Below are 26,066 nucleotides of genomic sequence, written 5' to 3'. Positions count from 1 at the left end.
CTTCCCCCACAGTGTGTCTCTTTACATCTAAATATACCCTGTATGCTCTAGTTTAAAGAATCACTGCTGGAAAAGAAAGCACTTGTTTGGAAATAACTCAGCACAAGGTTTTCTGTTTATTTCCTTCTCTGTAAAAACCCCTCATGACTGAGATTTCTCTGAGTTTCTCATGAAAAGGGGAGAAAACCTGGCAACTCTGACTTTGTTTACACTCTCTTCTGAAAGCTAACATCACCTTTAAGTTTATCAGGGAAAAAGCAACCACAGTTTTTCACCAAAAGAAGTACAGAAGAATCCCAGTGCCAAACACTCATAGTGGCAAGCAGAATACAGTGGTTTGCTCCAGAAAAATATTTCCATTTCCTTAATACTCTAAACCCCTTCAGCAGCCGTGGGAAGTTGAGCTGGCGAGCAGAGATTCAATATTATTTAGAGATGACAGTTCTTTAGCATCATTGCTGGCGATATTTCATTCCTGAAAGCAATAAGGGAGCAGCAAAACAAACCAAGTGCCTGAACTTGCTAGTTCAATTTGCCAAGAATATTTATTAAAACATCAGTGTGACCTGTGTAAGCCAGCAGAACAGTGAGCTTTGAAAGACACATGGTGCTCCAAGATGCTCAGAACCTGTTCCAGACTCCTGTAGGCCCTTTTTTAATGTTGAATACAAGCAATAAAACAAAAAGCAATTTATAACAATCATAATCCATTCACTCCCCAGAACCTTTCATCAGGCCTGTGAGTTCCCACTGAAACTGGATTTATCAAGATAAACTGTAGATACTCTACAAAATAAGCAGACTGAGGTAAATGAGGCATGAACGAGCTGAGTTTGAATGAGAGGCTGCTCTTCTCCAGCAGAATATTAAGGTCCACTGCAGGGAGGGATTACCCAGGAGAGCCTACCCAGGAAAAAGACACCTACTCCATTTGTGAACAAAATCACACCATCAGATCTTTCATGGAGACCAATCTCCACAGCCAGAACAGCCTGAAAACATTCTCCTCTAAAGCCTCTGCTGATGCAATCAGCTAATGCTAACATGACAGTGATGCTAAGAGCGAGGAATAGGTATCAGAATCATTTTGTGGTCAGTGCTCCTGCTCGTGGATGAGGCATGGCAGGTCTGGAATGAGGCACACTTCCTCAGGCTGTCAGGGAGCATTTCCATCACACAAACAGCTGAGGATCATCAGAGGGGACGAGGCAAGGCCAAGTACCACAACATCAGGATGGGATTTATCCTGGATTATTTGTTGTCCTCACTCAGAGGACCACACTCAACCTCTGATTTTCACCACGTGACTGCAGGCAACACCAAGCACATCAGCCTTTGTATCAGGGCCTATGGCTAATCATACAAAAGAAATGTATTTACGTGCATTATATATTTCCAGCACAATCCTGGTGAGCCCAGCTTCTCTAGAGTACCAGTGCAGATCTACACTTCCAGGGTGTTTATTTTCAGCCTTCATTTCCATCACTGAGAAGCAAAGGTCTGCTCACAGCAAGCACCTGGAAACTGACTGGCAAAACACTGGAACTGAAGCAGTGGAACGACTGTTCCACTAAGACATTGTGTGTTATGCATATCATTTGTTCAGTAATCATACATAAATGTTCATCTAATTACAAATTACCAATCCTTTCTCTGTTTTCACACCTGAATCAGCAGGAACACTGCAGACACAGGTGATCCTCAGCAGGGTCCTCTGTTTGCAGATGTACCACCTCAAACACAGATCAGCTCCCAATCAGAACAGGTCCTCTTGGAGAGCTGATGGAGAGCAAATTCACACGCAGGAGAAAAGCCCAAAGTTACTCATGCAATAGCTTGGAAAATGTGGTGATAATTTTGGAACCAAGATAGGCCCAGGAGACTTAGCAGGGGCAGCAGCAGTCTGCTGGCAGAGGACAGAGAAACAAAAGCTAGAGGAGCCTCAATTCACTGTTCAAGAGTCAGGAACTGTGGGAGACAAGATGTAATGTTGAATTTCCAGAGATTAGAGAATTGTTTACATTAAACTGCACTGAATTCTGCCACTAAACCGATTCAAGCCTTCTGAGCTGTCCTAGATATCGATAAATTGTTTCACCTTCTTGATAAGCAGACATTGGATCTTGGTAGGTTTGAGTCTCAGGCAGCTCCAGGCCATTGTGAGTGTAACACACTGCAGCTTCCAATGCCTGGGCTTTGGCACACAGCAAAAAAAAAAGCAGGAATCAGGAAAAAGCAGGGAATCACAAAAGCATCCGGCGGATCCAAAGAGGGAAAGAGAGCTGCAAAAATTCAGAAGGGAAGGCAGAGGAAAGCTGCAGCATTCAACACTGGATATGATGCTTCAAATGTGAAGAAAATTTTGTTCTAATTTTTGCCTTTTATCGTACTCCAGCTGTCGTATGATTTCCACAAAACAGTGTGGGGAGAGCAAAGGGAAACTCAGCTATGTCCCCTTTTCTCAGGGACACGTTTAACATATTTCCCCAGCTCCAGATACTTCCTATCTGCACTCAAAAGTAGCAAGTGGTCAACGCATTCCCAGAGCTTAATAAAAATCAGAGTCCAGTGTTTTCAACAAAATCCCTTTTGTTGCTGCACTCTGATGGCTACTGAAGCTGCCAACCTGTTCAGAGAGATGCTTTAATGACGAAGCATCATTTTAAAAACACATTTGCAGCTGTGCATATTTCACTTCAATCACTCAATTGTGAATTACACCTCAGCAAGCCCTTGAAGAAAAGAGGTGGGCTGTCAGGGGGATGTGAAGGGGGAGAGAAAAGAAAGGAATTTCTACCAAACAAAAGAACTCCAAGAAACTGATACAACTTTGCTGGAAGCTATTCCCAGCCCACTCAACATTTTTTTCTGTATACAGACATACCAGAATCCCAACAAGGGGCATTTTTTTCCCAGCTAAAATATGAACCATCAGCAAATCTGACCACCACCAGGGAAAAATATGACAACCTAGTGGATGCAAAGCAAAGCCCAGTGAAATGATCTTTAGAGTTGTGTAAACCCGAGAACCAAGAGCTTTGTGTGGTGGCAGCCTCACACAAGCACCTGCCCAGTGCCCAGCACGCTGCTTGGCAAAGCAAGAGTCTTGTTTGCTCTCCTGACAAGAGTTGTTTACACAAGATAGAAGTACACAAGATACAAAGCACCTTTCCAGGCTTCCCCAGAAGGCTTGTGAAGAACAGCACAACTTCACCCATGTTCACCAGGCACTCTTCCCATCTGTTCTGCATTGCTTTGGGCTGAAAGCCACAGCAGGGGCCAGCGGCAGAAGGAAATAGCACAGAACACTGGAGGCTGGGGCATTGGTGGGGCCAGGCTAAACCTACCCACAAACCCAGCCCCTGTACTCCAGCACCTGGGAGCCACTTTCTAATCCACAATAATCCCAAGCACTGTGCAAAGGTGGGAAGGGCAGCAATCAGGAACCTGCAGGAGAGCAATGGTGCCGAGCAAACCTGAGTGTGCAAACACAGACAAGGCATGGTCCAAACGCATCAGCAGGTGTGAGCAGAGCTGAGCACTCTGCACTGCACACACACACAGCAAGGGGCCAGCAGCAGAAAACTGGCCTTGAATGCAGGTGCAGCAGGAACACAAACAGCCACTCCAACACTCAGGTTATGATCCTGGAACAAGGAAACAATTGAATGAATGATAAAAGCTTATTACAAATGTTTTTTTAAAGACACCCAGCAGGACCTGCCATTTAGGTGACAGAAAAACAGAAGCATGCTGAACTGAGAAAATCCATCTCTGAAATCCCTTCTCCTTGGGAAATGCTCCGTGTGTTTGCTTGAACTGAGCACTATCCAGGCTTCTGATCCTCAGGCACATCCCCCTGGGCCAAGGGTAAGGAGCCACCAAAGTTTTGTCTCAGTGTTGAGCTGCTGAACGCTGCATGGGAGGCAAAAATCCTCTGAGCTGCTTTGGTATCTGCCAGTGGCTGCCTCAGACCCTCACTGGGACTGAACATGAACAGGCAAAGCTTATCCAAGTACCTGGAGACACTCAAAGTCTGTTTGTGAGGCAAGGACAAAGCCTACACTAATGGTCTTCAGCTCTATTAAGCAAAATAAAGCAGAATCATGGCAGAAAGAAGATATTGACTCCTCCAGCCTGACAGAAATCGGAGCACCTTTAATTCTGGTACACTCTCAGGCACGGCATAGGGAAGAGGTAGAAGAGCAAATAAAAGGGAGTTCAGCCCCTAACAAGCCACTAGCAACATGAAATATATATGATCCAGTTCTTGCAGTTCTCAGCTTTCCTTGCAAATCCTTCATTTTGAGGCAGTGGGTGCAACTTGATCGCGAAAGCGGCATATCAACTTTCTACCACTTTGAAAGCACACAGGTATATTTTCATTAAAGAGCTCGTTTTGGAATGATCCTTTTGATGCTGGAAACTGTCAGTCTGAGAGGAAGAGATCACAGGGGAAAGGCTGCAGGACAGCCCCAAGAAACTCAGAGCAGACCCTGCACACTATAAAGCAGCAGGACGAGCGGAAACGGGAGGAGAGCAGATTATAGATTTATGATAAGTGATGCTCTAACAATAGCTGGCTTTTAAGAAGGAAGCTCTTCCTGCTGTAGTTAATCTGGTTAGCCTGCCCATACATTTATGCACTGGGGAAGGACAGGCAAGTCCTCAGTCAAGTCAAACCACCCACTTTAAAGCTCATAAAATACCCACCCAGTGACATGGACCGTGGCAGAGGGGAAAGAGCTGCTCCCCTCAGCAGCTGTTCAGGGGACCTGTTCCAGCCTTTACATGGGCTACATGTCCCAGGAAGGTCTTTTCCAGCCATGGTTTCCATTTTCATCATTTCTCCCCACCCTGAAAGGTCATGCAGATGAAAACAGCAATTTAACTAATGCCAGATGGAAGACAAGTTAAGCCATATGAATCTTTGCTGATTATATAATTACCTTCATTTCTTGCAGAAACATGGAAATGCTTACAGTCACTGGCAGATTATTTTGTACATAAACAAACATTTCTAAGCTGTTTGTACTTTAAAGAAATTAAGTCCACATGGTTTTGACCAACTGCTCCATTACCACGTGGCACAGGCATGAAAAAAACAAGCCTGAATTTGAAACTACACCAGGAGGTTGCAGACACCCATCTTCCCCTAGAGCCCAAAAACAATACTTTTTTTAATGGGCTCATCAACTCAGATTTGCAGTCAGTGTTAAGTACTTATTTAACCAAATTATTTCCTGCAGACCTCAAGGTTATTTCATTTACCTCTAATGAGCCCCAACACATCATCGGGGAAAAGAGCACTGAAATGTTCAGGCTCATTTGCTCCTGAGCCAGAGCAGTGTCAACCACAAACACACCGAACCACCAGAACCTCCACAGGCGACTCAGGCAAAATCTACGGGGGAATTTTGTGTGTACAGGTAAGGAGAGCACTGAGAAACCGCTGCAGACGCAACTCTGCAAGGCTGAATATAAAGCCAGACAAAAGATTAAAAATAATACATATGTATTATAATAATATAATACATAATTATTATATTACATAATATTAATTATATAATAATTTAATTATACATAAATTTATATTATATTATCTAATACATATAATATATATTTATTATATATATTGTATATAATTTATATAACTACAGATAAAATTATATATAAATTATATATATTATATATTAAAATATAATATATATAACATAATATAAATTATATACATAATATAAATTATTATATTACATAATAAATAATACAATGTGTATTATTATATAAATATATTTTTTTTTAAATATAATACATCATATTATTAGATAATTCTATCATAATTATTAGCTAAATATATATTATATAATTATAGTATATAATAATATACTAGATATGACAATACAATTATAATATATATACTATATAGAATATATATACAATATATAATTATAGTATATATTACAATCTATCATAATATATAAAATATAATATATATTGTACATATTTTATAGATACATATTATAAATATTATAAAATATAATATATACACATATATAAATATATTTACATATATATACACATATAATACATATACACATATACATATATAATATATATAATATATTAATATATAATGTAAAATATATAATATAAAATATATAATATATAATATATATCATATAATATATTATTATATATAATATATATTATCATTATATATATAATTATATATAATATTATATGTAATATGTAATTTTATATTAATGATATAATAATATAGTATTATTAATATATTAATATATTAATGAAATATTAATAATAATATATTATAATATATATTATATGTAATAAAATATTTTATATTTATATATATAAAGCAATTAAAGATCCAGTGCACGGATGCTGATTGCTGAATGGAGCCGGTTGTATTTGTAGGTGTCCCATTAGCATCCAGAAGCACGTGTTTAAATTTGCATAAGAATCGGTGTGAAAGATTCAGTTACCTCCCCAGCAATCTCCAGCAGCTTTGGTTACTCGTGTTAGAAAGTGTCTATTTGACAATCTCACTGCAAAGAACTCGGCTCCCGGAGCCTTTTTCCCAGCAGAGCAGAAAGCAGGGGAAGCCCACCTCCACCCCAACCATCTCATCATCCTGACCTGCCCTGCAGCTCTGCCAAAAGCAGCCCCGAGCTGCAGAACACACACAAGCCTTTGGACCACCCAGGCTGTCCAGCACAGAGCTAAAACACCTCTCCTCCCACAGTCCTTCAAAGCCATTTCCTCGGCCTCACTGAATTAAAACGCGGTGCAGCGCTCGGTTGAGTTACTTGCTCCATCCTCACCTGCACAACCACTTGGGCCATCATGCACAGCACAGCAGAGAACGGCTCCAAATGAGCACAGCCCAGCTCTGCCCCCAATAAACCTCCACCCTGGTGAGCCACTTTACCATGGGAACCCCCAAATGCTCGCACTGGCACAAGGCAGGAGGTGCTGGCAAGCTGCAGCACAAGTGGGTGGTTTACAAAAAGCTTCAGAGGAGCAGGTAAAAGCCACCTCTAACCTGCACCTGGATGGTGTCAGGACAGTACAACCCAGAGAGCTCTTCAGTGAGCAGGCAGAAGAGGGAAATGCTTGTGTCTTAGCCCCAAACATGCTCTGCACAGGTGGAACAGTAGGAAGACAGCCCTGATGCTGGCTGCCCACAGCACCACGGTCCCTGTCTCTGTCACACACAGCAAGCTGAAGGCTGCACACAGGATCTGGGAAGTTTGCAGGACTATACTGAGGTTAGACCCCACAATACAGACACCCATTTTCAGCACAGCCCCTCCAGAGGCAATCAAATCGAGCTCCAGCTGAAGTTTACAATCCCTGAAGAAACTCAAGACTGAGTGACCTCAAGCGATCCTGCTATATTTGTAAAATCATGTGTGAGGAGATGTCTTCCAACAACCCTGTGACTTTCATAGAAGCTACACCACCAGACCAGCTCCCTACAAGAGCAAGGAATCCGTGTCTCCAGCGTAGAAAATAGGGTTTTTGCTTTCTGAAGACCTAGACCCCCAATCCCAAAGCCAAATGCATCCCAAGAGCAAGCCGTGCCTCCAGCTGGTCCAACAGAACCTTGCGAGTTGTTCACTGACAGTTCAAGCTGGTACAAAGCTCCCTAGACTCTCACTTCTGTGATTTCAGGATGTACTGCACAACTGCTAAGAGGGCAGCAAACTCTCAGCAGTAGAAAGAAGGCTGTGCTCCTCCATGGCTGGAGCTCAGCAGCTGCCAGGACAGCTATGGAATCTGGTGGTGCACCAGCTGGAAAAAGTCGTGTACTAAATGGAAAGGAAGGCTGCAAATGGCCTCAGACATCCTAATAGTGAAACTGCATAATCATAAATTGATAGGAGACCACACTGCTGTGTGAAAGGGCACCTTGTCCACCTCACTGTGTGTTCCCACCTCTGATCTAAGACACCTGCTCACCGTTTTGTTTGTTGGTGGTTTTGTTGCAGGTGGGCTGAGCGCTGCAAATTGCTTCTCATTCCCAAAGCAGCAGAACGTCCGTGCAGGTCCCTCTGACAGAACACCCTGCTAAGCAGCTGCAAGGAAGGGAACTGCACAAGCTCCTTCATGCCAAGGCAGTGCCAAGCTACGATCTCATGGCTTTAGGAGAGCACCCAGCAGGGCAGCAAGGCACAGGCACCAGCAGCTCCGCGCCAAGGACGCGCCCCAGCCCCGCAGCTGTTCCCTCTGGCTCAGGGCTGTGCTCCCGCAGAGGACAAGCCTGGCTGGCCACCAGCCTGCCACAACAGCACGGACAGCACAGCTGGGGCTCTCAGCAGAGAATTCCCCGGTGCCACCCGGCGCGGCCGGAGCCAGGACACGCACGGGAGTGCTTGCAGGATGCAGCAGACGTGAGGCTCGTGGATCTCAGCCTGGCTCTCGGAAGCTGGGGCGTATCCACATTAAACACGCTCCCCGGGCACGCTGTCCTCTCAGCAGAAAGGAGATACAGACTTATATGGACTATATATAGATAAGGCTTCCTAAGAATCTCCCGATGGGGGTTATTCTCTGCTCTATATCTAGATCTGGCCCAGCGCCTGTCGGGAAACACGTACCAGACAAGCACATGTGCAAGCTGCGGCTTGTTTCGGCCATAAATGAGAGCCCCGTGCTAGAAACCCCTGAAACACAGGCCAGAAGCACCTTATGAGCTCCATGGTTTTCCCATGGCTCCATTTACAGCCTTCCCACAGAGATAAAGATCCCTTTAGAAATCTCTCTCCTGCACATGCTGTTTACTTGCCAGCAGTGAGGAGCACCTCCAAGCCCTTGCACAGCAAAGGCTTTATAGAAAAATAAAAAGAGCAGGAAAAGATTTTGAACAATTGAGCTCAACAGAGCAAAGGGATCTGATGAAAGCAGACAGTGTCTTTTGCAGAAGATTTTAAACAGCGAAATGAAGTGTGCTGTTGAGCAGTGAATGTGTTTCACCTCACCCTGCACACACAGGCATACCCTTCATGCCCTGCTCCTTCACAGCCTCCCACCTTCAAACCTCCACTTCTACCCAGCAACACACACTTCAAAAAATAAGTCATCCTGGATCACCAGGTTTGTTCCTTTTTAGAACAAACCCAACTACCTCCCTGAGGCCCAGAAGGACCTGCAAGCTATGTAGATTTTGGTTAAACACCAGCATTCCCCCTTGGCTATTCCCTTTCACTTTCCTCCTACAGGCTCCAGAGCACCTGACTGCCAAAAAAGCAAACAAGCAGGAGAGAGGAGTGGGTTTATCATTAGCCCAGACTAGAGCAGGGGGAGGGAGGTCCCACATGTTAGATCATTGGGGGAAAAGTGGCTAAATTGCCATTTCCCAGCAACAGCAAAGTGATCACGTTTATTTGATCGTGTGGATGAGCCACAGCAAGAAACAGGACAAGCTCAGCAAAAGCTTGCAGTGCCCAGGTGCTGCTCCTGCCCAGATGACACGCAGCATCCTTGGGGCATCTCCCAGCCCCTTCAAACACTGATGAGACAAACAGTTAACTCTCCAAACCAGTACAAAGGCTATGGATGAGGAGCTTCACACTTCACACGGCATCAAAGCTGATATTTTATGCTAATCCATCCGCTTACAAGAGAACAAATGCTACTTTCCTTGACAAATCTTCTGAAAACAGATCTGAGCAACCGTGCACATTTCAGACCCTTTTGAAACATCGGTAAACCAAACACTGTTACTTTCAGTGCAAAAACTCCCAGGAACAGCCCCTCAGTGCCTTTCATAAAGCACACACACCCAAAACACAGGTGCTGCAAACATCCCCTGAGCCAGGTGAGCACCTGAACACTGCCTGGTCTGCAGAGCCCAGCTCTGGTTTGTACCACAGCCTCCTCCAAGCAAACCTCACAGCCTACAAAAGCTGCTCTCAGGTTTACTTTCGCTGCGGACTTTAAAAATTAGATTGCTTTCCCGCTGGAGCAGGGGAAGCATTTGAGCTCCTGATCAAAAATAGTTATTGCCCTGCAAGTAAGCGTGCTGGAAGGCAGCCTGGCAGCTGCTGGACGAGAAGGAACAAGCAGGCCACCTCAAAAGAAAGGCACAGCTTGTGACAAGCGACAGAAAGCTCTGCAGGAGAGGCTGAAGAGGTTCTAGAGGAGGAAACACGTTCCAGACTCCAGCACACAACATCTGCTTTCCCAAGCAAAAGGTGCTCGTCTCTTCCTCACCTGGAGACCCTCCTCTAGAGCTGCAGCAACCCAAGGACAGGGTCTACATGTGTGGTAGCCCCTGGTTTTTTAGGGATCCCCTCTCCAGGGATACTGGCTGCAGCAAGCAGAGCACGCCCATCAGAGCTCTCCAGGCAATTCATTATTTTAAACAAATGAGTGATTAGCAAGGATCCACTCTCTCCCTGTGAAGCTGGCTGCATGCCCTGCAAGGCTCCACATCACTGTACAGTATCATAATCCAATTAAACCTCACCATGAGAGAAGCTTCACGCTATCACATTCAATTAGCCAGCTAAGCCTCTTATCATCTGCACGTTAGGATCCACTCGGACTGAACTCCCCCAGCACTGATTGGGCATCCTTGAGCCGGGCAAGGACACGCAGATGTCACATCTGGAGCAGCAGGAGGACCATGCAGCTTAGGAAATCCGTTCTGCTGGCTTACATGGAGGTAGAAACACAGGAGGAATGAAACACAGTGACCAGCTCCTGCCCACTCACAGCTATGTGCTGAGGTGACTTGCTGCCCTTTATTCTCCTGCGCCCCCACTTCCCAAGGAAATGGGTCAATTCTGACAGAGCTCAAGGGGCCTGGAGGAATTTCAATGGAAAGGCAAAGGCTAACAGAGGAGCTGGTAACACAGAATTGTCTGGCAGCCAGCCACCGGTTCCATAGGAAATACCCTCCCTAGAAGGTCACCATAACGGTGGCAAAATTTGGCCCAAAAGAATTGGAAAAAGCTGCCAAGATGTGACGCAAATAAAGGCAGTGAGCAGGCCAGCTTCCTGCGTGAGGCCAAAACACGGAGCTCTCTTGGAAAGAAAGAAAGATTAAGGGTTGCAAGGAACATAATGGCCTCTTGTAACAGCTGAGTTGTTGCTTTTCTTTTCTTGGCAGAAAAGAGGGATGTTTTGTTGCTGGTTGATTAATCTATTATGCAAATCATTTCATAGCCAATTTGATACAGCCACAAGCTTGCCACAGAAATCGCCTGCCTGCTCGGAGCTGATGAAAGGTGGAGCATCAACAGCTCCATTGGACCAGAGCTTTTATTTCCTGGGCAAGCAGCTGCAGGGTCACCTCCTGCCAAGCAAGGGTGCAGGAGCACAGGCCAGACCTGCCAAAGGACACGAGGGGAAGATCCTTTGGGCACCCTCACCTGGTGGAAGGCAAGGAAAGAGGCCTTCCAAAAGAGCAGCCCATTCCTCCCACTCCCACCATCCTTCTGCACTGGGCATGCACAAAGCATCCAGGTAAAAACCATGTAAAATCCCATCCACAGACTTTGGCTAGCAGCTTTGAGATTTTAAGCTCAGTTTCAGAGCTGTTCTTGACATGCACAAGCTCCACCTTAAAAAAGACTCAAAACAGGTCTCAGTGCAACTCTGACTCCAACAAAGCACTCAGCCTCCAGACAGAATGCTTCCACTGAAAAATACAAACATCCAAATTACATTCAGCAGGATCACACAAAGTGATAGGATTTACATGGGGAACACTCAGGGATCACTGGGGTTTGATCTCTCCCCCAAAGACTACGGAGGAGAAATAGGAAGTTCTAGCTCCAAGAAGAAGGGTTGGTTCTGAGCTTTACTGAGCTTTACTCCAAGCAGTTTTTCTCCATTGCTCAGTTGTGGATGTTTTTTCCTCAGCACCTCACACATTCAGCATCACCTCAGTGATATTTTTAAAGCCTGTCCTCTGCCCTCATTTGTATTCAACTTCCTTCCGAGGTAAAATGTTAGGCATTTCATGCTCTTCAAACAAAGTCAAAACAAAGCCTCCAAATAAGCACTTCTGAAATGTACCTAGTCATCTGAGTAATTAGACATTTTCCTAGTTCTAAATGTACTGAAAAATCTATTGTCAGCTCCAATGAATGTGCCAGCAGTTATCCTAACCAGGAAGAGTTCCCTCCTAAATGTTAGCATACCAACAGAATAGAAGGTTAAGATACATTTAAATCTCTTCCTACCTGAATTAATCAATGTTTTTAATTATGTAGCATCACCCGATCATGATTATCACTCTAGCAAGTTGTTCACCTTTCTCTGATGATGTGATGCACAGCTGGCATTGCTCAAGCCAGGTCAGAACACACTCGCTGGCCAAGAGAAGTTCCTATTCCCAGCATAGGCACACAAACCCTTCACACCAAAGGGCAAAGTGTTCCACTTCCGAGTGAATTTGTGGCAAATCCTCACGGGGAAGAGTCAGCTGTGGACTTCACACAGGTCACAAGCCCCTCAATATTGCCAGCAGAGGGAATTACCACGTATGGGTGCAAACATGCAGACTGCTGGAGCGGCTCCAGGCCCCAGCAGTTCCTCACTGTGTCCCTCCTGTCACACATCTGTGCTGCTGCCACCTTTACGTGCTCACAGAGCCCTCTGCAACTCATTAGCCCCCAGGAAGCAGACAGCCAGATAGGTCAGTGGCAGAAGATGGGAGCTGGCAGAGAGAGAGGAGCACACAGCCTGGGGGCACGAGCACACTGTTAGGATCCACTCAGCTGCCCTGGATCCGAAATCTCACCCCCCCAGTTTCCATGGCCCCTGGGGATGTCACTGTCAGGATCCACTCAGCTGCCCTGGATCTGAAATCTCACCCCACCAGTTTCCATTGCCCCTGGGGATGTGCGTACCAGTGCTGGTGTGAATGTCCCAGTGCTGCATGGCACTGAGCAGTCCCTTCCCTGCACCCCCAGCCTCCTGTGAGTGCAGGGGATGTGTGTGGAACCCCTCTGCATTTCCTCACCCAGCAGACAAGCCACAGAGCTGAGCCAGCACATGAAATGCTCAGGCAGCACCCAGCTGACAGCCCCAGACCTCCAGCACTGCCCTTTCACTGGTCTGTTCCACTGGCTTCTTCCTTCAGATCCCCCAGGGACACTGGGTCACACCTGCTCCACATCCACTTTGGTCTCAATCCACTTCACAGCTCAAAGCTCAGCAGCAACCTGTACAAGTTTGTGATGGTTAAGGCAGCAGCCTGAAACAAAAACTACTCCAAATGGGAACAGTGGCTATTTCTGCCTTCTCTTGCTTCAGCAGACCCTTTCAACAAAACTTTCCTCTGGACAACCTCCACATGGTGCCATCTCCTCAGGAGGCTACTTCAACATAGGACAGTACTGTATCCTGCCATTCACACCCACAGATTCATCAAAAAGATTGGAAGCTAAAAAAGCCAACACCAAAATCCACAGAACAATTCTTACTTCCACTCACTCAGCATAGGGAAAATGAGAGGAAAAGGTGCTGATTCTCTCGCTGCCATGCAGCAAGAAGATCACTCTCAGTGTTTACAGGTGGTAGGGAGAATTTTTTGTAATGTGATCTTGCTCAAAGGAAGGTCTTTCAGAGAAGGTAGGCATCTCTCCCTTCTGGTATGCACTGGATACGCCCAGATAAGTGAGACATTTTGAGTCACATTTCTGGGATGACTAAAAGAAAGTAGCTGCATTTCAGAAGCGCTATGGTCAAACCTCCCAGGAGCTACGTGTGCTGAAGAACAAATCATAAAATCATTTCTGCAGATGGCACAGGAGTAAGAGAAGCCAGAACAAATGCAAAACACCACCTCACGTTTCACACTAAGCACACAACTGCAGAACAGCACCGTGACTCTTAACTATTTACTCTTCCTTAAGCTTAGCCACAGCCTTTTCACACAAGGAAACTCCATGGATGCACCAAGGCAGCCTTCCAGATTTTGCTGACACCCCACCCAAGCTGAATGGACTTTGAGTAAATGACCCACCAGAGTGTGTTGAAGAGCAGTGCTCTCGAGATGTCCCTCCCACAGCTGGGCTCTCAGGGAAGCACCCACACATCCACACAAGCCCCTCCACCTCACAACTTAGAGCAGGGCAGGCACAGACACTGCAGGCACTGCTTCCACCCAGCCCCTCCTGCTCCAGGTAGGAGAAACACCTCAGAAATGGCCTAAGATTTATTGAACCAAAAAGCAAAGGGAAGGAAGCAACATTCCCTCCCCAGCCACGCGCTCCTCTTCGCGAATCTTCTGACTTTGTGCCAAGTTCAAATCTCTTCTCGGCTTGGAAAGCCTGTCCTGCCAACAGAAACCCAGAAGGGAACTGGTGAAAATCTCAAAAGAGACCAAGGCAGTTCCACAGTGTCTGACCACACACCAAGGCCCACTCTCCTCCACATCCTCCTCTCACGCCCCAACAGACATTTGCTGGGACAACAGGCTCACTTGGGATATGGTTTCCCACGCAGATTTCATTCCAGTATCTCTTGCTTTAAGATAAAAGAATCTGAAATGTCATTGTGCCATAGTAAAAACCATTACAATATGAACTTAAAAGGCAGTGGCATAATTTAAATGTTTTCAAGCTCCTGCTTTCTCTGACAGAAAGATGTGTTGCAAAGACTGTAATGAAATGCAAAGCGTGATGATCAGTGATTAGAAACAGCAGCACACACCTCCCCATGCCACAGGACCAATACCCCTGCAGAACCTGCAACCTCAGCTGCTCCTGAGCTCACTCTGGGTTAACAAAACCCACCTGGCACCCACAGCTACACCTGCAGCCCTGCCACATGCTGTGCCCAGCCCATGGGGACACTCCATGTCCAGCAGAAAACTCCACACCTGTGGAAAGACAGGCTCATAGGGCTGGTAGGAGATGGAGCAGCTGGATGGCAGCTTATCCCCATGGCTCCAGGGAAAAAGAGCAGCCAGGAGGAGCAAGCAAAGGTAATGGCAACAGCAGGGCTGAAAGCAAAGGGACCCAACTCTACACGCAAACTCCCTCAGCCAAAAGCTTGGTTCCTACAAGGTCCCAAATGCCCCAGAGCTCTTCCACCAATGCCTCAGGGAGGCTTTCTGAGCACTTTCATCATCCCCTGCTTCACAGCTTGCTTCAGCAATTCCAGGCTTTCCCCCTCAAACCCCAGATCTGCCCCACCTGCCCAGATAGCCACATGTGCTTTGCATTCCCCACATTCCTCCAGGCATCTCAACAAGCTGCCTCCAATTTGCTGCCCACCACAATTCCAGCACCCAGGACCCACCCTTATGCTCCCCACCCCCTACCACATGGAGGCAGGGTCAGTGTCCTTGCACTGCTTTTTCTGGTCATCCACAGATTTGCAAACAAGCAGGCTATGTTGTGAGCTCGTTTGCAGATCTGCGAGTATCAGCATAAATGATAATGCAGAACGAAAAGTCCTTGACAGTGTCAGACACTTGGGCTTTTATTTGTTTAACAGCCACTGTTACAAGGCTGGAGGGGATGGAAATCCAGCTGCTTTCCTGTAGTAAAGGGTGCAATGGAGAGAATTGTTTCCAGAGCAGTCCCTCTGCACAGCAGGGACAATGCCAATTGCACTGGAACTACAGAGTGCTTTGGGTTGGAAGGGACCTCAGAGACCATTGAAGTCCAACCCCCAGGAGCAGGGACGACGCTTTCTCGTCTAGTGCAGAAAATGAAAAAGCACCAACTGCTCCTCCAGCTATTCCCATCCAGGTGACAACTTCCACAGCAAAGGGACGGACTCCTTGAAGAGGGGAACATTCCCTCGGGTGCCAGACCCTGCCCAAGATCTCCCATTGCAGAAAAGAAAGGCTGAACGAGACACAACCTATAAAAGTTGCTGCCCGAGGCGCCGCTAGCACAGATAAGCTGCTATAAAGCAAGATAACCTGCAATTGCAGGACTCAGGATTGCTTCTACCCCTCTGTCTTCCTGCCCATGACTGTGGGCAGTGTTTATACCGGGATAGTTCTGGTCCCTGCAATACAGGGGCACGGCCACCAAGTCCAACCTGCTCTCTGGATGGCGCAGAAGACAGAGGGATTTGGGGGGCTTTGTAAAGCTTGCAGAGCTTTACGTTCCTGCCAGGTCAGCCTGATGACTCTGCTCCCTTTCTGCTCGCTCGCTACGTCCTCGTTTAAAGCAAAACAAAAGAGAAAGAGAAGCGCCTCAAAGATTTGTCTCCGGCACGTTCAAATCCTCATAGGCGTTCTGTTCAGAGCCGGGCTTGTAAGAGCGCAAAATACATAGAAACTAAGAGGAATGCCTGCCGTGCAAGGGGAACGGCCGCGTGTTTACACACGGCAGAGGCGGGGACACAGAGCAGACGGGGAGAAAAACCATCCCGGGAGAAAGGGATGCGCACCCCGAGCCCATCCCCGCGGGGCACTTCCCGGGGAAAGCGCCGCCAGCACGGCACCCCCTGGGGAGCCGAACCCTGCCAGGGGCACCCCGGGGGGCTCGGGGGGACCCTCGCCGTGAAGGTGACCCCCGCACACAGCTGGCACGGGCGGCAGCAGCCCCCCACCCTCGGGAGGGTCACACCTCCACCCATCCCAGAAGGCACGGAAGGGACGGGAGGAGCCGTGCCCGTCACTGCGGTAGCGGCGAGGGGTGGGAAGGGGCGCTGCGGTCGCGGGGAGCACCGCACAGGTGATGATGGCAAAGAGGGTCGAGGGAGCAGCCGCGAAGCCGGCGAGGGAAGGGGGTGGGGTCCGCGCCCTCGCCCGCCCGTTACCTGGGGACGCAGCTGGGGCTGGAGCCGTCGATCTCCCAGGTGGCGAAAAGGTTCATAGGCACGGGCCGCCCCAGGGCCCCGGTGCCGCCGGGGAAGCTGAGGCGGCTCCGCTCGGCCGCCGCCGCCATGGCTGTGCCCGCCGCCCTGGCGCGCGCCCACCGCGCCGGGCCGCCCCGCCCCGCCCGCGGGGGCGCGTCACGGGGCGGGGCCGGGAGGCGGGACCGGGGCTGGGGGCGGGGAGGGGGCGCGGTCACCGGCGGGGCGGGACCGGGGGCGGGCGGTTCTGCCGAGGGGGCGCGGCCGCGGTTCGTGGGCGTGGCCGTGTGGAGGGGCCGCGGACGCTCTGAGGGGGCGCGGCCCCACCGTGGCGCAGGCGCAGACGCGGCCGCCGCGCTTCCCAGGGCCGGGCGGAAGCGGCGGCGGGCGCGCACCGGAAGCGGCGGTGGCAGTTTCCGGGCGGCTCCGTGGCAGGGCGGGCGGCTCCGTGGCAGGGCGGGCGGCGGGCGCGACCATGGTGCTGCTCACGATGATCGCCCGCGTGGCGGACGGGCTCCCCCTCGCCGCCTCCATGCAAGAGGACGAGCAGGTGGGGCCGGCGGGGTGGGGCCGGCGTGTCGGTGAGGAGCGGGCGGGGGGCGACCCGGCGGGACGCGCGCAGTCCCCTCACACGGCAGCGCGGCTCTGGCACGAGCGTTTGCCTCCCGGGGGCGGGCGGGCGGGAAGGAGGGGCAGAGGCAGCGGTACTGTCGGTCCGGTCCCGGCTCCGGTAGCGCCCCAGCAGCCCGTTGTCCCTCCCTGCCCCCTCAGTCAGGCCGCGACCTGCAGCAGTACCAGAGCCAGGCGAAGCAGCTCTTCCGCAAGCTGAACGAGCAGTCCCCGACCAGATGCACCCTGGAGGCGGGAGCCATGGCTTTCCAGTGAGTACCGGAGGGGTGCGGGGGGTACCGGCTCCGCTGCGGTGGCGGTGACCGAGGGCTCTCCTGGGTCCGGGTGAGGGATTGCTGGAAACGGGGAGGCCTGGGAGAGGTGGCCGGTCAGCCCTGCTGGAAAGGGAGAGTGTGCGAGTTGTCACTGCTGGGCACGGGTGTCTGCCACTCGGTTTTCCTTGTTCTGCCTTTGCTGCAGACCATACAGGTTCTGTTCCCTTTCTGCTTTTTCGTTTCTTTGCGCTCTCTGTTGTGCCTTGGCTGCGTCTTCTGGGCCTCCTGTCTTTAAGGAGATGTGTCCCTGTGAAGGCAGTCTGGCAGTGCCACCGTGAGCTCCTCCTGTGCAGGATTGTCCTCTCTGTGCCCTGTGAGAGCTCAGCTTTCCATGCATTACAACACACCGAGCATCTCTATTTCTATTATTATCGTCTTAATATCTGACAGACTTCTTTCTCTCATCCAGTAAATTCAGTCCTATTATTGCTAGATTTGTTGGGCGTGTTTAATTAATTTCCTGAACTGTTTGGGAACGCTGGACTTCAAAGCACTTTTGGCATTCTTCAGTAGTATTCCTGCAAGAGAGCATGGATGTGAAATAAGGAAATCTTACAGAGGTCAGACATCCTTATTTCTTAATAGCAGGGGAGGTGGAGAGGCAGGTGAGCAGAGGGGGGAATTGCCAGTCCCTGAAAGGCAGGAAAGCTTGTGTGTGAGGAAGGAAATGCTTCTTTCTGTGACATGTCATTACCTGGCAGAATAATGCTTGAGAACTTAGTCAAGATCCTGCCAGAACTGTGACAGGAATACCCTCAGGGAGTCTCAAAGCCCGGGTGCCGGGTGGGGTCTGCAAGCAGAGTTGTGTCCTTGTGGCAGGAATGTGCCAGGATTCCCACAGTGGGATCCCCCTGGGCTCCAGGTGACTCCGGGTGCCTGGGTGTGTGTTTATGGCTGCCTGAGGGGGAGGTGGCCTTTGAACACAGGGCAAGGTTGGTTTCAGGACTCTGCTCCAAGAGCCCTTTAGCAAATCTCCCACCCTGTCCCTTCCCTCAGAGATTCAGCGACATGAAGAGATGGCAGTGGAGTTTTTTGGGTGGGAAATCTTTGGTAAAAGCTGTGAGGTTGTGAGGGATGCTTTTCTTGTGGTTGTATTACATATGCTAACTGTGACAAGATTTTGGAAAAAATCTTCTTTCTGGGCTTCTGGTTGCCTTTGATAGGGAGTTAGAGTTGTCAAAGGATGGCCCTGATTGTCCCTTATCTCCTGTGGGATTGGGATGCTGTTGCTGGAGTTAAGTGCTAAGGGCTGCTCTTGGTTTTTTTTCTACAAGCTAAATCTTCCCAGAATTTAAAAACTCCCTGGTTTCTGAGTGTCCCCTTGGCACAGCATGGGTGCAGCTCTGCCTGGCAGTGAATTCTTGGGAAAGAGCCTGTGTAGGTGCCAGTAAATCCCTTCTTGAGTTACTTCCATGATGCAAGCAGAGCGATGTCTGGGAAGGCAGCAACACTTGCCCAGGAAATCAAAGCCTCTTAGCAGTGGCTGTAATGACAGCAGTTGTGACGAGGAGGGAGGGCTTGGGCAGGCCTGTTTTGCCAGCTGTCTCAAAGGAGCAGCCAGCTTACCTGGCTGGCAGACAGGCAGGCACAGGACTGTTCCTCCTTCTGGGCTGAGTTACCCCCTGGATAGGTTTTGCTGGCCACTGACAGCTGCTGCTGCAGAGCACTTGCTTCTGCCTCCCTTGAGGTGGGACATTACAGCAGGGCCTGTGTAGGAAGAACACTTTCAGGTCAGAAACTTTCCTCTGCAGGAAGGGGAGGTGACGGGGGAATTTGAGATTTAGTCTAAAATAACGCTGACAGATGACCACGCCGCTCGTTAACGCAGCACAACCAATCTTTTTCTGCCACATCAGAGCTCTGACTGCTGAGGGCAGCACAAAGCAGGACAGAGCATTTCATGGGGGGAGTTAGCAGCGTGGCCAAGGGTACTGCTGAGCTTGCTGAGGTGGTGTTGAACGTCTTTAGCTTCATCAGTTCAAAGCAGAGGTGAGCCTTACTGAAACTTGAAGTGTAAATTGTGAGCACTTAGGTGATTTCTGTCAAATGCTGTGCCCAGGTTTCAGCTGCAAAAGCTGTGTCACCCTTCCAGCAGCAGCACTGGGGACTGTGCAGGTTCAGGAGCACCGACTGCTGTGCTGTCAGTGAGCAGGTGACCTTTGGCTGAGGAATGGCTGCAGTGACTCTTACCTGTCATTTAACAGCAAGCCTTGGCCTTTGCTACTGTTACTGGGATAAAGCTTTTCTCTCTCAAAATGTGCAACATGATTACAAGGAACCTGCTGGCTGCACTCTGCAGAGCTAACAGTGGCAAATGGCCACATCTGCCCCTTGTGTGAGGAGGTGCTGTGCTGAGGCTTGGAGGTGCACACAGATTATAAAACTGAGGAGCCCAGCTGTGAAGCAGCTCTGGTCTGAAGTCGACAAGATCGTCTGAATCTGGGGCAGAGTGAGGTGAGCTCGCTCTCTGTGGTGCTGACAGACCAACTTTAAATCCAACACACTGGATATCACACCAGGGAGAAGCAAGTGGGAAATGCAGCTGAAGAGCTCCAGGCAGGACCAGCTTACCCAGGCAGAGATAAACAGACCTGTGCTGATGGGACCTGTTCCTCAGAGTGCTCTCACCTGGAGAATGCTGCTCCATCTGTGCTGTCAGAATTCCCTTCTGCCACTGCTTCTCCTCGCCTCAGAAGATTTGCTCAAGTCTTGCTCGTCGTGGCAGTGGTTAAATCAAGCTCTGGGTGATGATCTGTAGCAACCCCAATGTGGCAAGCAGGTCTCCAGGGGTAAGGGAAGAACAGAGGCTTGATGATGTAGTGTAGGATTAATCTGGGCACTGATGCAGTCCAAGCTGAGGAACACAAAAAGGAACAAAGGGCACGGGCACGTGGGGATGCGCTGTGGAACGGATTATGGCAGCTGGAGTTTCTTGCTTCTGGTTGGGGTGAAGCAGTTGTTGATTGAAGGCTGCCAGGGTTCACACACAGACCATAGAGAGGCAGGAGAAATGAATACTGCTGAGCCCAGGAACAAGGTGAGGATGGCTGCTTTAAAGGACATGGCCCTGGTGGGGTGTCTGGAAAAACACTGGGGAGTGGGGGAAGTTGTTTTGTAAGCCTGATTGTGTTTATTAACAAAATTTTAAGCTGCTTATTTTACTACAGTGCCCTCAGGACCTGGATCATTTCTTTAATACACTGCTAATCTTTATGCTAACCAGACTAATGCTTAATGGCATTACTCAGAAAGTCAAAGGAAGGTAACCTAAAAGTAGCATTCACACTCCATCCTGAGGAATACAGATAAGCATTCAAAAGTGTTTACAGGGCTGTTTACTGTCTCCACCCCCTTGGTTTTGGTGGGAGTATTGTAGCTTTTATTTTTATATTGGCTGATCGAGGAGGAAGATTCAGTTGGGAATGTGGAGCAGAAGGGTGAAGCCTAAATCATCTCCAGGTTGGTGCTGGGGCGAGAAGAGGACCCGTGTGCCCTCAGCTGGGGGGCACAGCAAACAGCTTTACACAGCAGCAGCTGTGCCACTGTGTGCTTTGGAGCTCCTCACCTTGGAGAACTGATGGCGTGGTCACACCTACCCATGGCGAGCCTAGGAGGTCACCAGAACCCATCTAGCACCAGCACCGCTCCCCAGCTGCCCCTGTGGTGATGCAAGTGCGTAGCAGCACCCCTCCAACGCTCCCCTCCAGGCTGCTGGTGGTGGAGGAGGGTGATACCCAGCCCTCTGAAATGGAGAGGGACAGCTGGCAGTCACTGGGTGACTCCCCAGCACGCTGAGACCAAATTCCTGTGCGTGTCTCCTCACCTCAGTGCCTCAGCTTCCCATTTGTGGGTCTCAGGTGCTTGGCTGTGCTGCCAGTTAGGGATGTGTTGGCCACCTTCCCCTCTGCTCTGCTGGCAAACTTTCCTGTGCTCCCCTCCTCCTGCCTGCAGGGTGTCCTCTCTTCTATACTCCAAAATTACAACTCTTTTGTTGCTGGTATTTTGTGAAGCTGATGGTATTCACAGGCCAGCTTTGGTTCAATTGAAGTCAAAGCCCAAGACTGCTGGCATGGGTGTAGGGTCTGAGGCTACAAGAAAATTTATTTTGGCTAAAGAAAAGTTAAGCCATTGCTTTGCAGAAAGGTTTACGCTTGATCCAGATGTAGAAAACCAGAAGTTCTTGTGCCCAGTTCTCATTGCCTCATAGGAATAAAGGTGTGCAGGGTGGTGTTTGACAGGACATTTTCAAAATTGATTGATTGATTGATTGATTGATTGATTGATGCTCTCTGCCATTCTTTTAGCTACATCATCGAGAAAGGAGTGTGTTACCTGGTCCTGTGTGAAGCTGGATTCCCCAAGAAACTGGCCTTTGCATACCTGGAAGACTTGCACTCAGAGTTTGACGAGCAGCATGGCAAGAAGGTTCCCACAGTGTCCAGGCCCTATTCCTTCATTGAATTTGGTGAGGCCCCTCTCCCTGTGGCTAGTCAGGGGACTTCTTGCTGGGAGGGAGCAGCAGCCACGGGATTCTCTGCAGTTTGTCCTGTGGAAGTGACAGCTCAAATTCTTCTTGGTGCTCGAGACATGGGTGTTGTGAGCAGGAGAGCTGAGAAGTGCTAGGGGAATGGTACATGTCCTTAGATTCAGATTTCCTGCTTTTAGTCTCTTGGCCTCACTCCAGTGAATATTTGCATGTAGTCTTCTGGCTGTCTCAGCAGTGCTCCCCCTCCTCCTGCAGCCAGGAGCTCTGTGCTGGGTGAGACTCCCCCTGACAGCCCTGTCTCCTTCCAGACACCTACATCCAGAAAACCAAGAAGCTCTACATTGATAGCCGGGCGAGGAGGAACCTGGGCTCCATCAACACAGAGCTGCAAGATGTGCAGAGGATTATGGTGGCCAACATTGAGGAGGTCCTGCAGCGAGGAGAGGCCCTGTCAGGTACTGGGGATGGCCAGTGTTTGCTCACACTTCTGTCTCCTCGGGCAGCTGGGTGGGCAGAGTGTCCTGGGGGGAAAGGCTTCACCCTGCTGAGAAAAGCAGTGAAGCCAGTGAGTGTTTCAGCTGGAACAGCTGGATCCTGAAACATCTGGTGCTTCTGTGGGGAGAGAGCAGCTCCTCTCAGCTCTCATCCCAGCAGGAATAGCCCTGGAGCACCACAGGGAGGCACGGGCCACAGAGAAACTTGTACACTTTATGTAACATTTGGGGAAAAGTCAGTTAATCCTAATTCCTCTCCCCTTTTCCCTTTGGCAGCTCTTGATTCCAAGGCCAACAACTTGTCCAGTTTGTCCAAGAAGTACCGCCAGGACGCCAAGTACCTGAACATGCGCTCCACGTACGCCAAGCTGGCGGCTGTAGCCGTGTTCTTCATCATGCTGATCGTCTATGTGAGGTTCTGGTGGCTGTGAGCCGGCCCAGCTGTGGAAGAGGGAAAGCCAGCAGCCTGGCAGGTGGATGTGTGCAGGACACTGCTCATGGGGGATGTGCATTAGAATCCACACAGGACCATCACCTTCGCAGGAGTGTCCTGGAGCTGTTAGGTGGCACCACCTGGCTGCTGCATCTCTTAGTGGAGCCTAACAGTTGGTGTAAAGGCTTGTTGACTGCAGGCTTTTCCTCTGAGGCAGTTTGCACTAGGATACTGCAGAGTTTGGCCTCCCAAGGTTCTTCCCCCTCCTGGGGCACTCTGGGAACAGTCAATCAGTGCTGTTTAGCATAATCACATTGTACATCCTCCTGTTGAGTAGCTCTAGTGGGAACTGGACTCTAATGAACATTCCTTGTGTTGGTAATGTTTGCTTTTTTAGGATCTGGGTCTGCAGTTATTTTTCTTTCTTTCTTTTTCGAGACTCCCCCGTTTGAAGGCAAATATTTCACTGTACATAAACCAGCTTTCACCTCTGTCAGAATACCTGTTGAGTGTTCTGTGTCTGACATCCTGGCTTGTTACACTTTAAATTGCTTTAGGAAGAAATGGATGTTAAACTATGCCTTAAGATACATTCTGTCCAGTACTAGGAGGGGCAGTGGGAGGCTTCTGTATTGACTGGTTCCTGCAAAATTAAACACCAGGTTTCTAAGTGTCCACTCTCCCTCTCCTGACAGCTGTGTGTGACAGTATGTTTCCACATGAACAGGGTGTGTAATTCATTGCTGTTGTAATGGGCACAGTGCAAACTATGTCAGCACTCTCTATTTTTCCCTTCTAGCTGCAGATTCACTACATTATTTCCTTCCTTTTTGTAACTGTGCTTTCTTTCTGAAATGTGTCAAAACTGCCAGCATTTCATCTCTGGGATCCTTGTTTTCTTTCTCCCTCTTTTCCTCACCCAAAACAACCAAAAAACCAAAACTCTGAATGTTGTTGTGAAGAAAAGGCAGTGTTTCTTTAAAGAACACTTTAATTTTACATGAAGGATTAGGATAACTTTGAAACAGTGGAATCCTTTAGAAACACAACCTCTTTTACCCGTGGTCACCTTTTCCCTACCTCACTTGGGAAGCTGAAACTGTAGGTGAAGAAAAACTCATTATGGGGCAATAGTATAGAGCTTCTTCTTTCTTATGGGCCAATCTCTACATCACCAGTGTAATGTGATTTTATTTTTTTTTTAATAATTGTTTTTGGTCCACCTGTGCTAAGAATAACATTTTAGCAGTCAGATTTTGGTTTTACTAGGGGAAAAAAAAAAAAGGAGAGAGAGAAAAAGAAGAAACCCCGCAGCTCAGGCACTCTGCTGCACTCGAGTGTCTGCCACTTGGCAGAGGAAGCAGGTGGTGTCACAGAAGGAGGTGTCAGGACTTCCCAGCACCTTTTACAAGCACATAACCTTGTGCAGTTCTGGATGTATAAACTGTGACCTGGAAGTGTTTCCTGCCACTGGGTGGGGAAGCACAGCTGTTGTCCTGTCTGGGAATGCTCCCCAGCTTGGCACCTCGTTGGACTGGCAGAATGCAGTCAGCACTCGTCCACCGATGAACCCAGCAAATCTGAGCTAAAGTGATCCGGTTTCTGCATGATGCCTCTAAGTGTTACTTTGTAGGCTGCTTTATTATAATTATTATCGTTATTTTAAGTCCTCTGAAGTGGTGTCCCTAGCAGGTGAATGTCCCAGTGATGTAGGTGTGTGTAATGTAGGTGCTGGAAGGTCTCACCGTTCAGACACCGCCCGTCCGTGGATTGTTGTGGCTGAGGGGGGGGGTGATGTTTCTGCAGCACGGGGGAGCAGCTGCCTCCTGCAGCCCCCGTGTCAGCAGTGAAATAAATGCTTCTGAAAAATCCCCTCCGCGGCGTGGAGCGTCCTGTGTCTGCTTCCTGTCACCCTGGGGCTGCTTTCCTTCCTCCCGCAAGAGGGTGAAGAGCCCATAGATGGAGCCAGCTGGGATAAGGATTCCCTTGGGGAGGCAGAAGTAGCTAAAAGACGTGATCCTGACCATTTTCTGGCAGAGAAGCTGAGCTCTGGTTCTAGCAGGGCTCTCTCCCTGCTGCCACATCTCTGGGCGCGGGTGGGAATTTACGGGGACGGTGTTGTGGCCATTCGTGGGGGCAGCAGGAGCAGCAGCTCAGCCTGGGAGGGAATGGGGTGTGTGTCCTCTGTGAGCCGGGCACGGAGCTGCGGCTGCCGCCTGCCGAGGAATCCTCGGGGCCCTTGCGAGCAATTTCCTCGCTGCGTTCCGAGCACGGAGCCCCTTTTGGATCCCCCGAGGAGACTGGGGTGCTGCTGCTGCTGGGCTCTGTGCGCCTCCTGAGCCCTGAGCTGTGCTCCTGTCCGGCTCCGAGGGGAGGGGGAGCCGCTGCCCTGCTCTCCGTGCCCGGACCGGAGGGACCCGTGGGGGATCGGGGGAGCTCCGTGCCCGGTCCGGAGGGTCCCGTGGGGGATCAGGGGGTCGCATGCCCGGTCCGGAGGGTCCCGTGGGGGCTCCGTTCCCGGTCCGGAGGGTCCCGTGGGGGCTCCGTTCCCGGCCGTGCGGGGCCGGTCCCTCCCGGCCCGGGGCTCTGCCTGCAGGTGGCGGTGCCTGCCCGGGGCAGGGGCTCCTCCTCGGGGCGCCCCCAGCTCCCGGCCGTGCCCCGGCATCTCCGTGGAGCCGGGGATGTGCCTGGCCAGGCTCTGCTGCCCGGCCTCGCCCCACCGGCGCTTGGCTGTCACCGCCGTGGAAAACTGAGCTGAAAAATAAAAATAAAATAAAATATTAATAAGAGATAAAAGGGAAAAAAAATCTAGCGCTGGGGTGCTTGGCTATTTGCTGAAAGCACACCTTTAGCTCAAAACAATATTCTTTATCTACTGTTATGTTACAGGCATTCATGCATATTCATGAGTT

General features: G+C 49.5%; 2 protein-coding genes across 9 annotated transcripts in view; one reads left to right on the top strand and one right to left on the bottom strand.

Annotated features, from left to right (window-relative positions):
* Window positions 1–16,936, bottom strand: part of PACS2 (phosphofurin acidic cluster sorting protein 2) — a 74,527-nt gene extending 57,591 nt beyond the window's left edge. For all 7 annotated transcript variants that reach the window (XM_058842598.1, XM_058842600.1, XM_058842601.1 and 4 more), the window contains exon 1: window positions 16,762–16,936. In XM_058842598.1, the coding sequence (XP_058698581.1) occupies window positions 16,762–16,889 (128 nt within the window). In that variant the 5' untranslated portion in view covers window positions 16,890–16,936. The remainder of the gene's footprint in view (window positions 1–16,761) is intronic.
* A 265-nt stretch (window positions 16,937–17,201) lies between these two features.
* Window positions 17,202–25,034, top strand: SEC22B (SEC22 homolog B, vesicle trafficking protein). Of its 2 annotated transcripts, none has more exons than XM_058842996.1 (5): window positions 17,202–17,347; window positions 17,569–17,678; window positions 22,046–22,206; window positions 22,536–22,682; window positions 22,998–25,034. In XM_058842996.1, exons 1-5 carry the CDS (start codon window positions 17,273–17,275, stop codon window positions 23,150–23,152), a joined length of 648 nt encoding a protein of 215 aa, XP_058698979.1. In that variant the 5' UTR covers window positions 17,202–17,272; the 3' UTR covers window positions 23,153–25,034. The 2 variants fall into 2 exon arrangements, with proteins under 2 accessions (XP_058698979.1, XP_058698978.1); XM_058842995.1 differs by having other exon boundaries at window positions 17,241–17,378; window positions 17,573–17,678.
* The last annotated feature ends 1,032 nt before the right edge of the window (window positions 25,035–26,066 follow it).

This window comes from Poecile atricapillus, chromosome 7 (assembly GCF_030490865.1).
Source record: "Poecile atricapillus isolate bPoeAtr1 chromosome 7, bPoeAtr1.hap1, whole genome shotgun sequence".
Taxonomy (NCBI): domain Eukaryota; kingdom Metazoa; phylum Chordata; class Aves; order Passeriformes; family Paridae; genus Poecile; species Poecile atricapillus.
The sequence above is the reverse complement of the archived record's forward strand: the minus strand, read 5'-3'. Positions and strand labels throughout refer to the sequence as shown.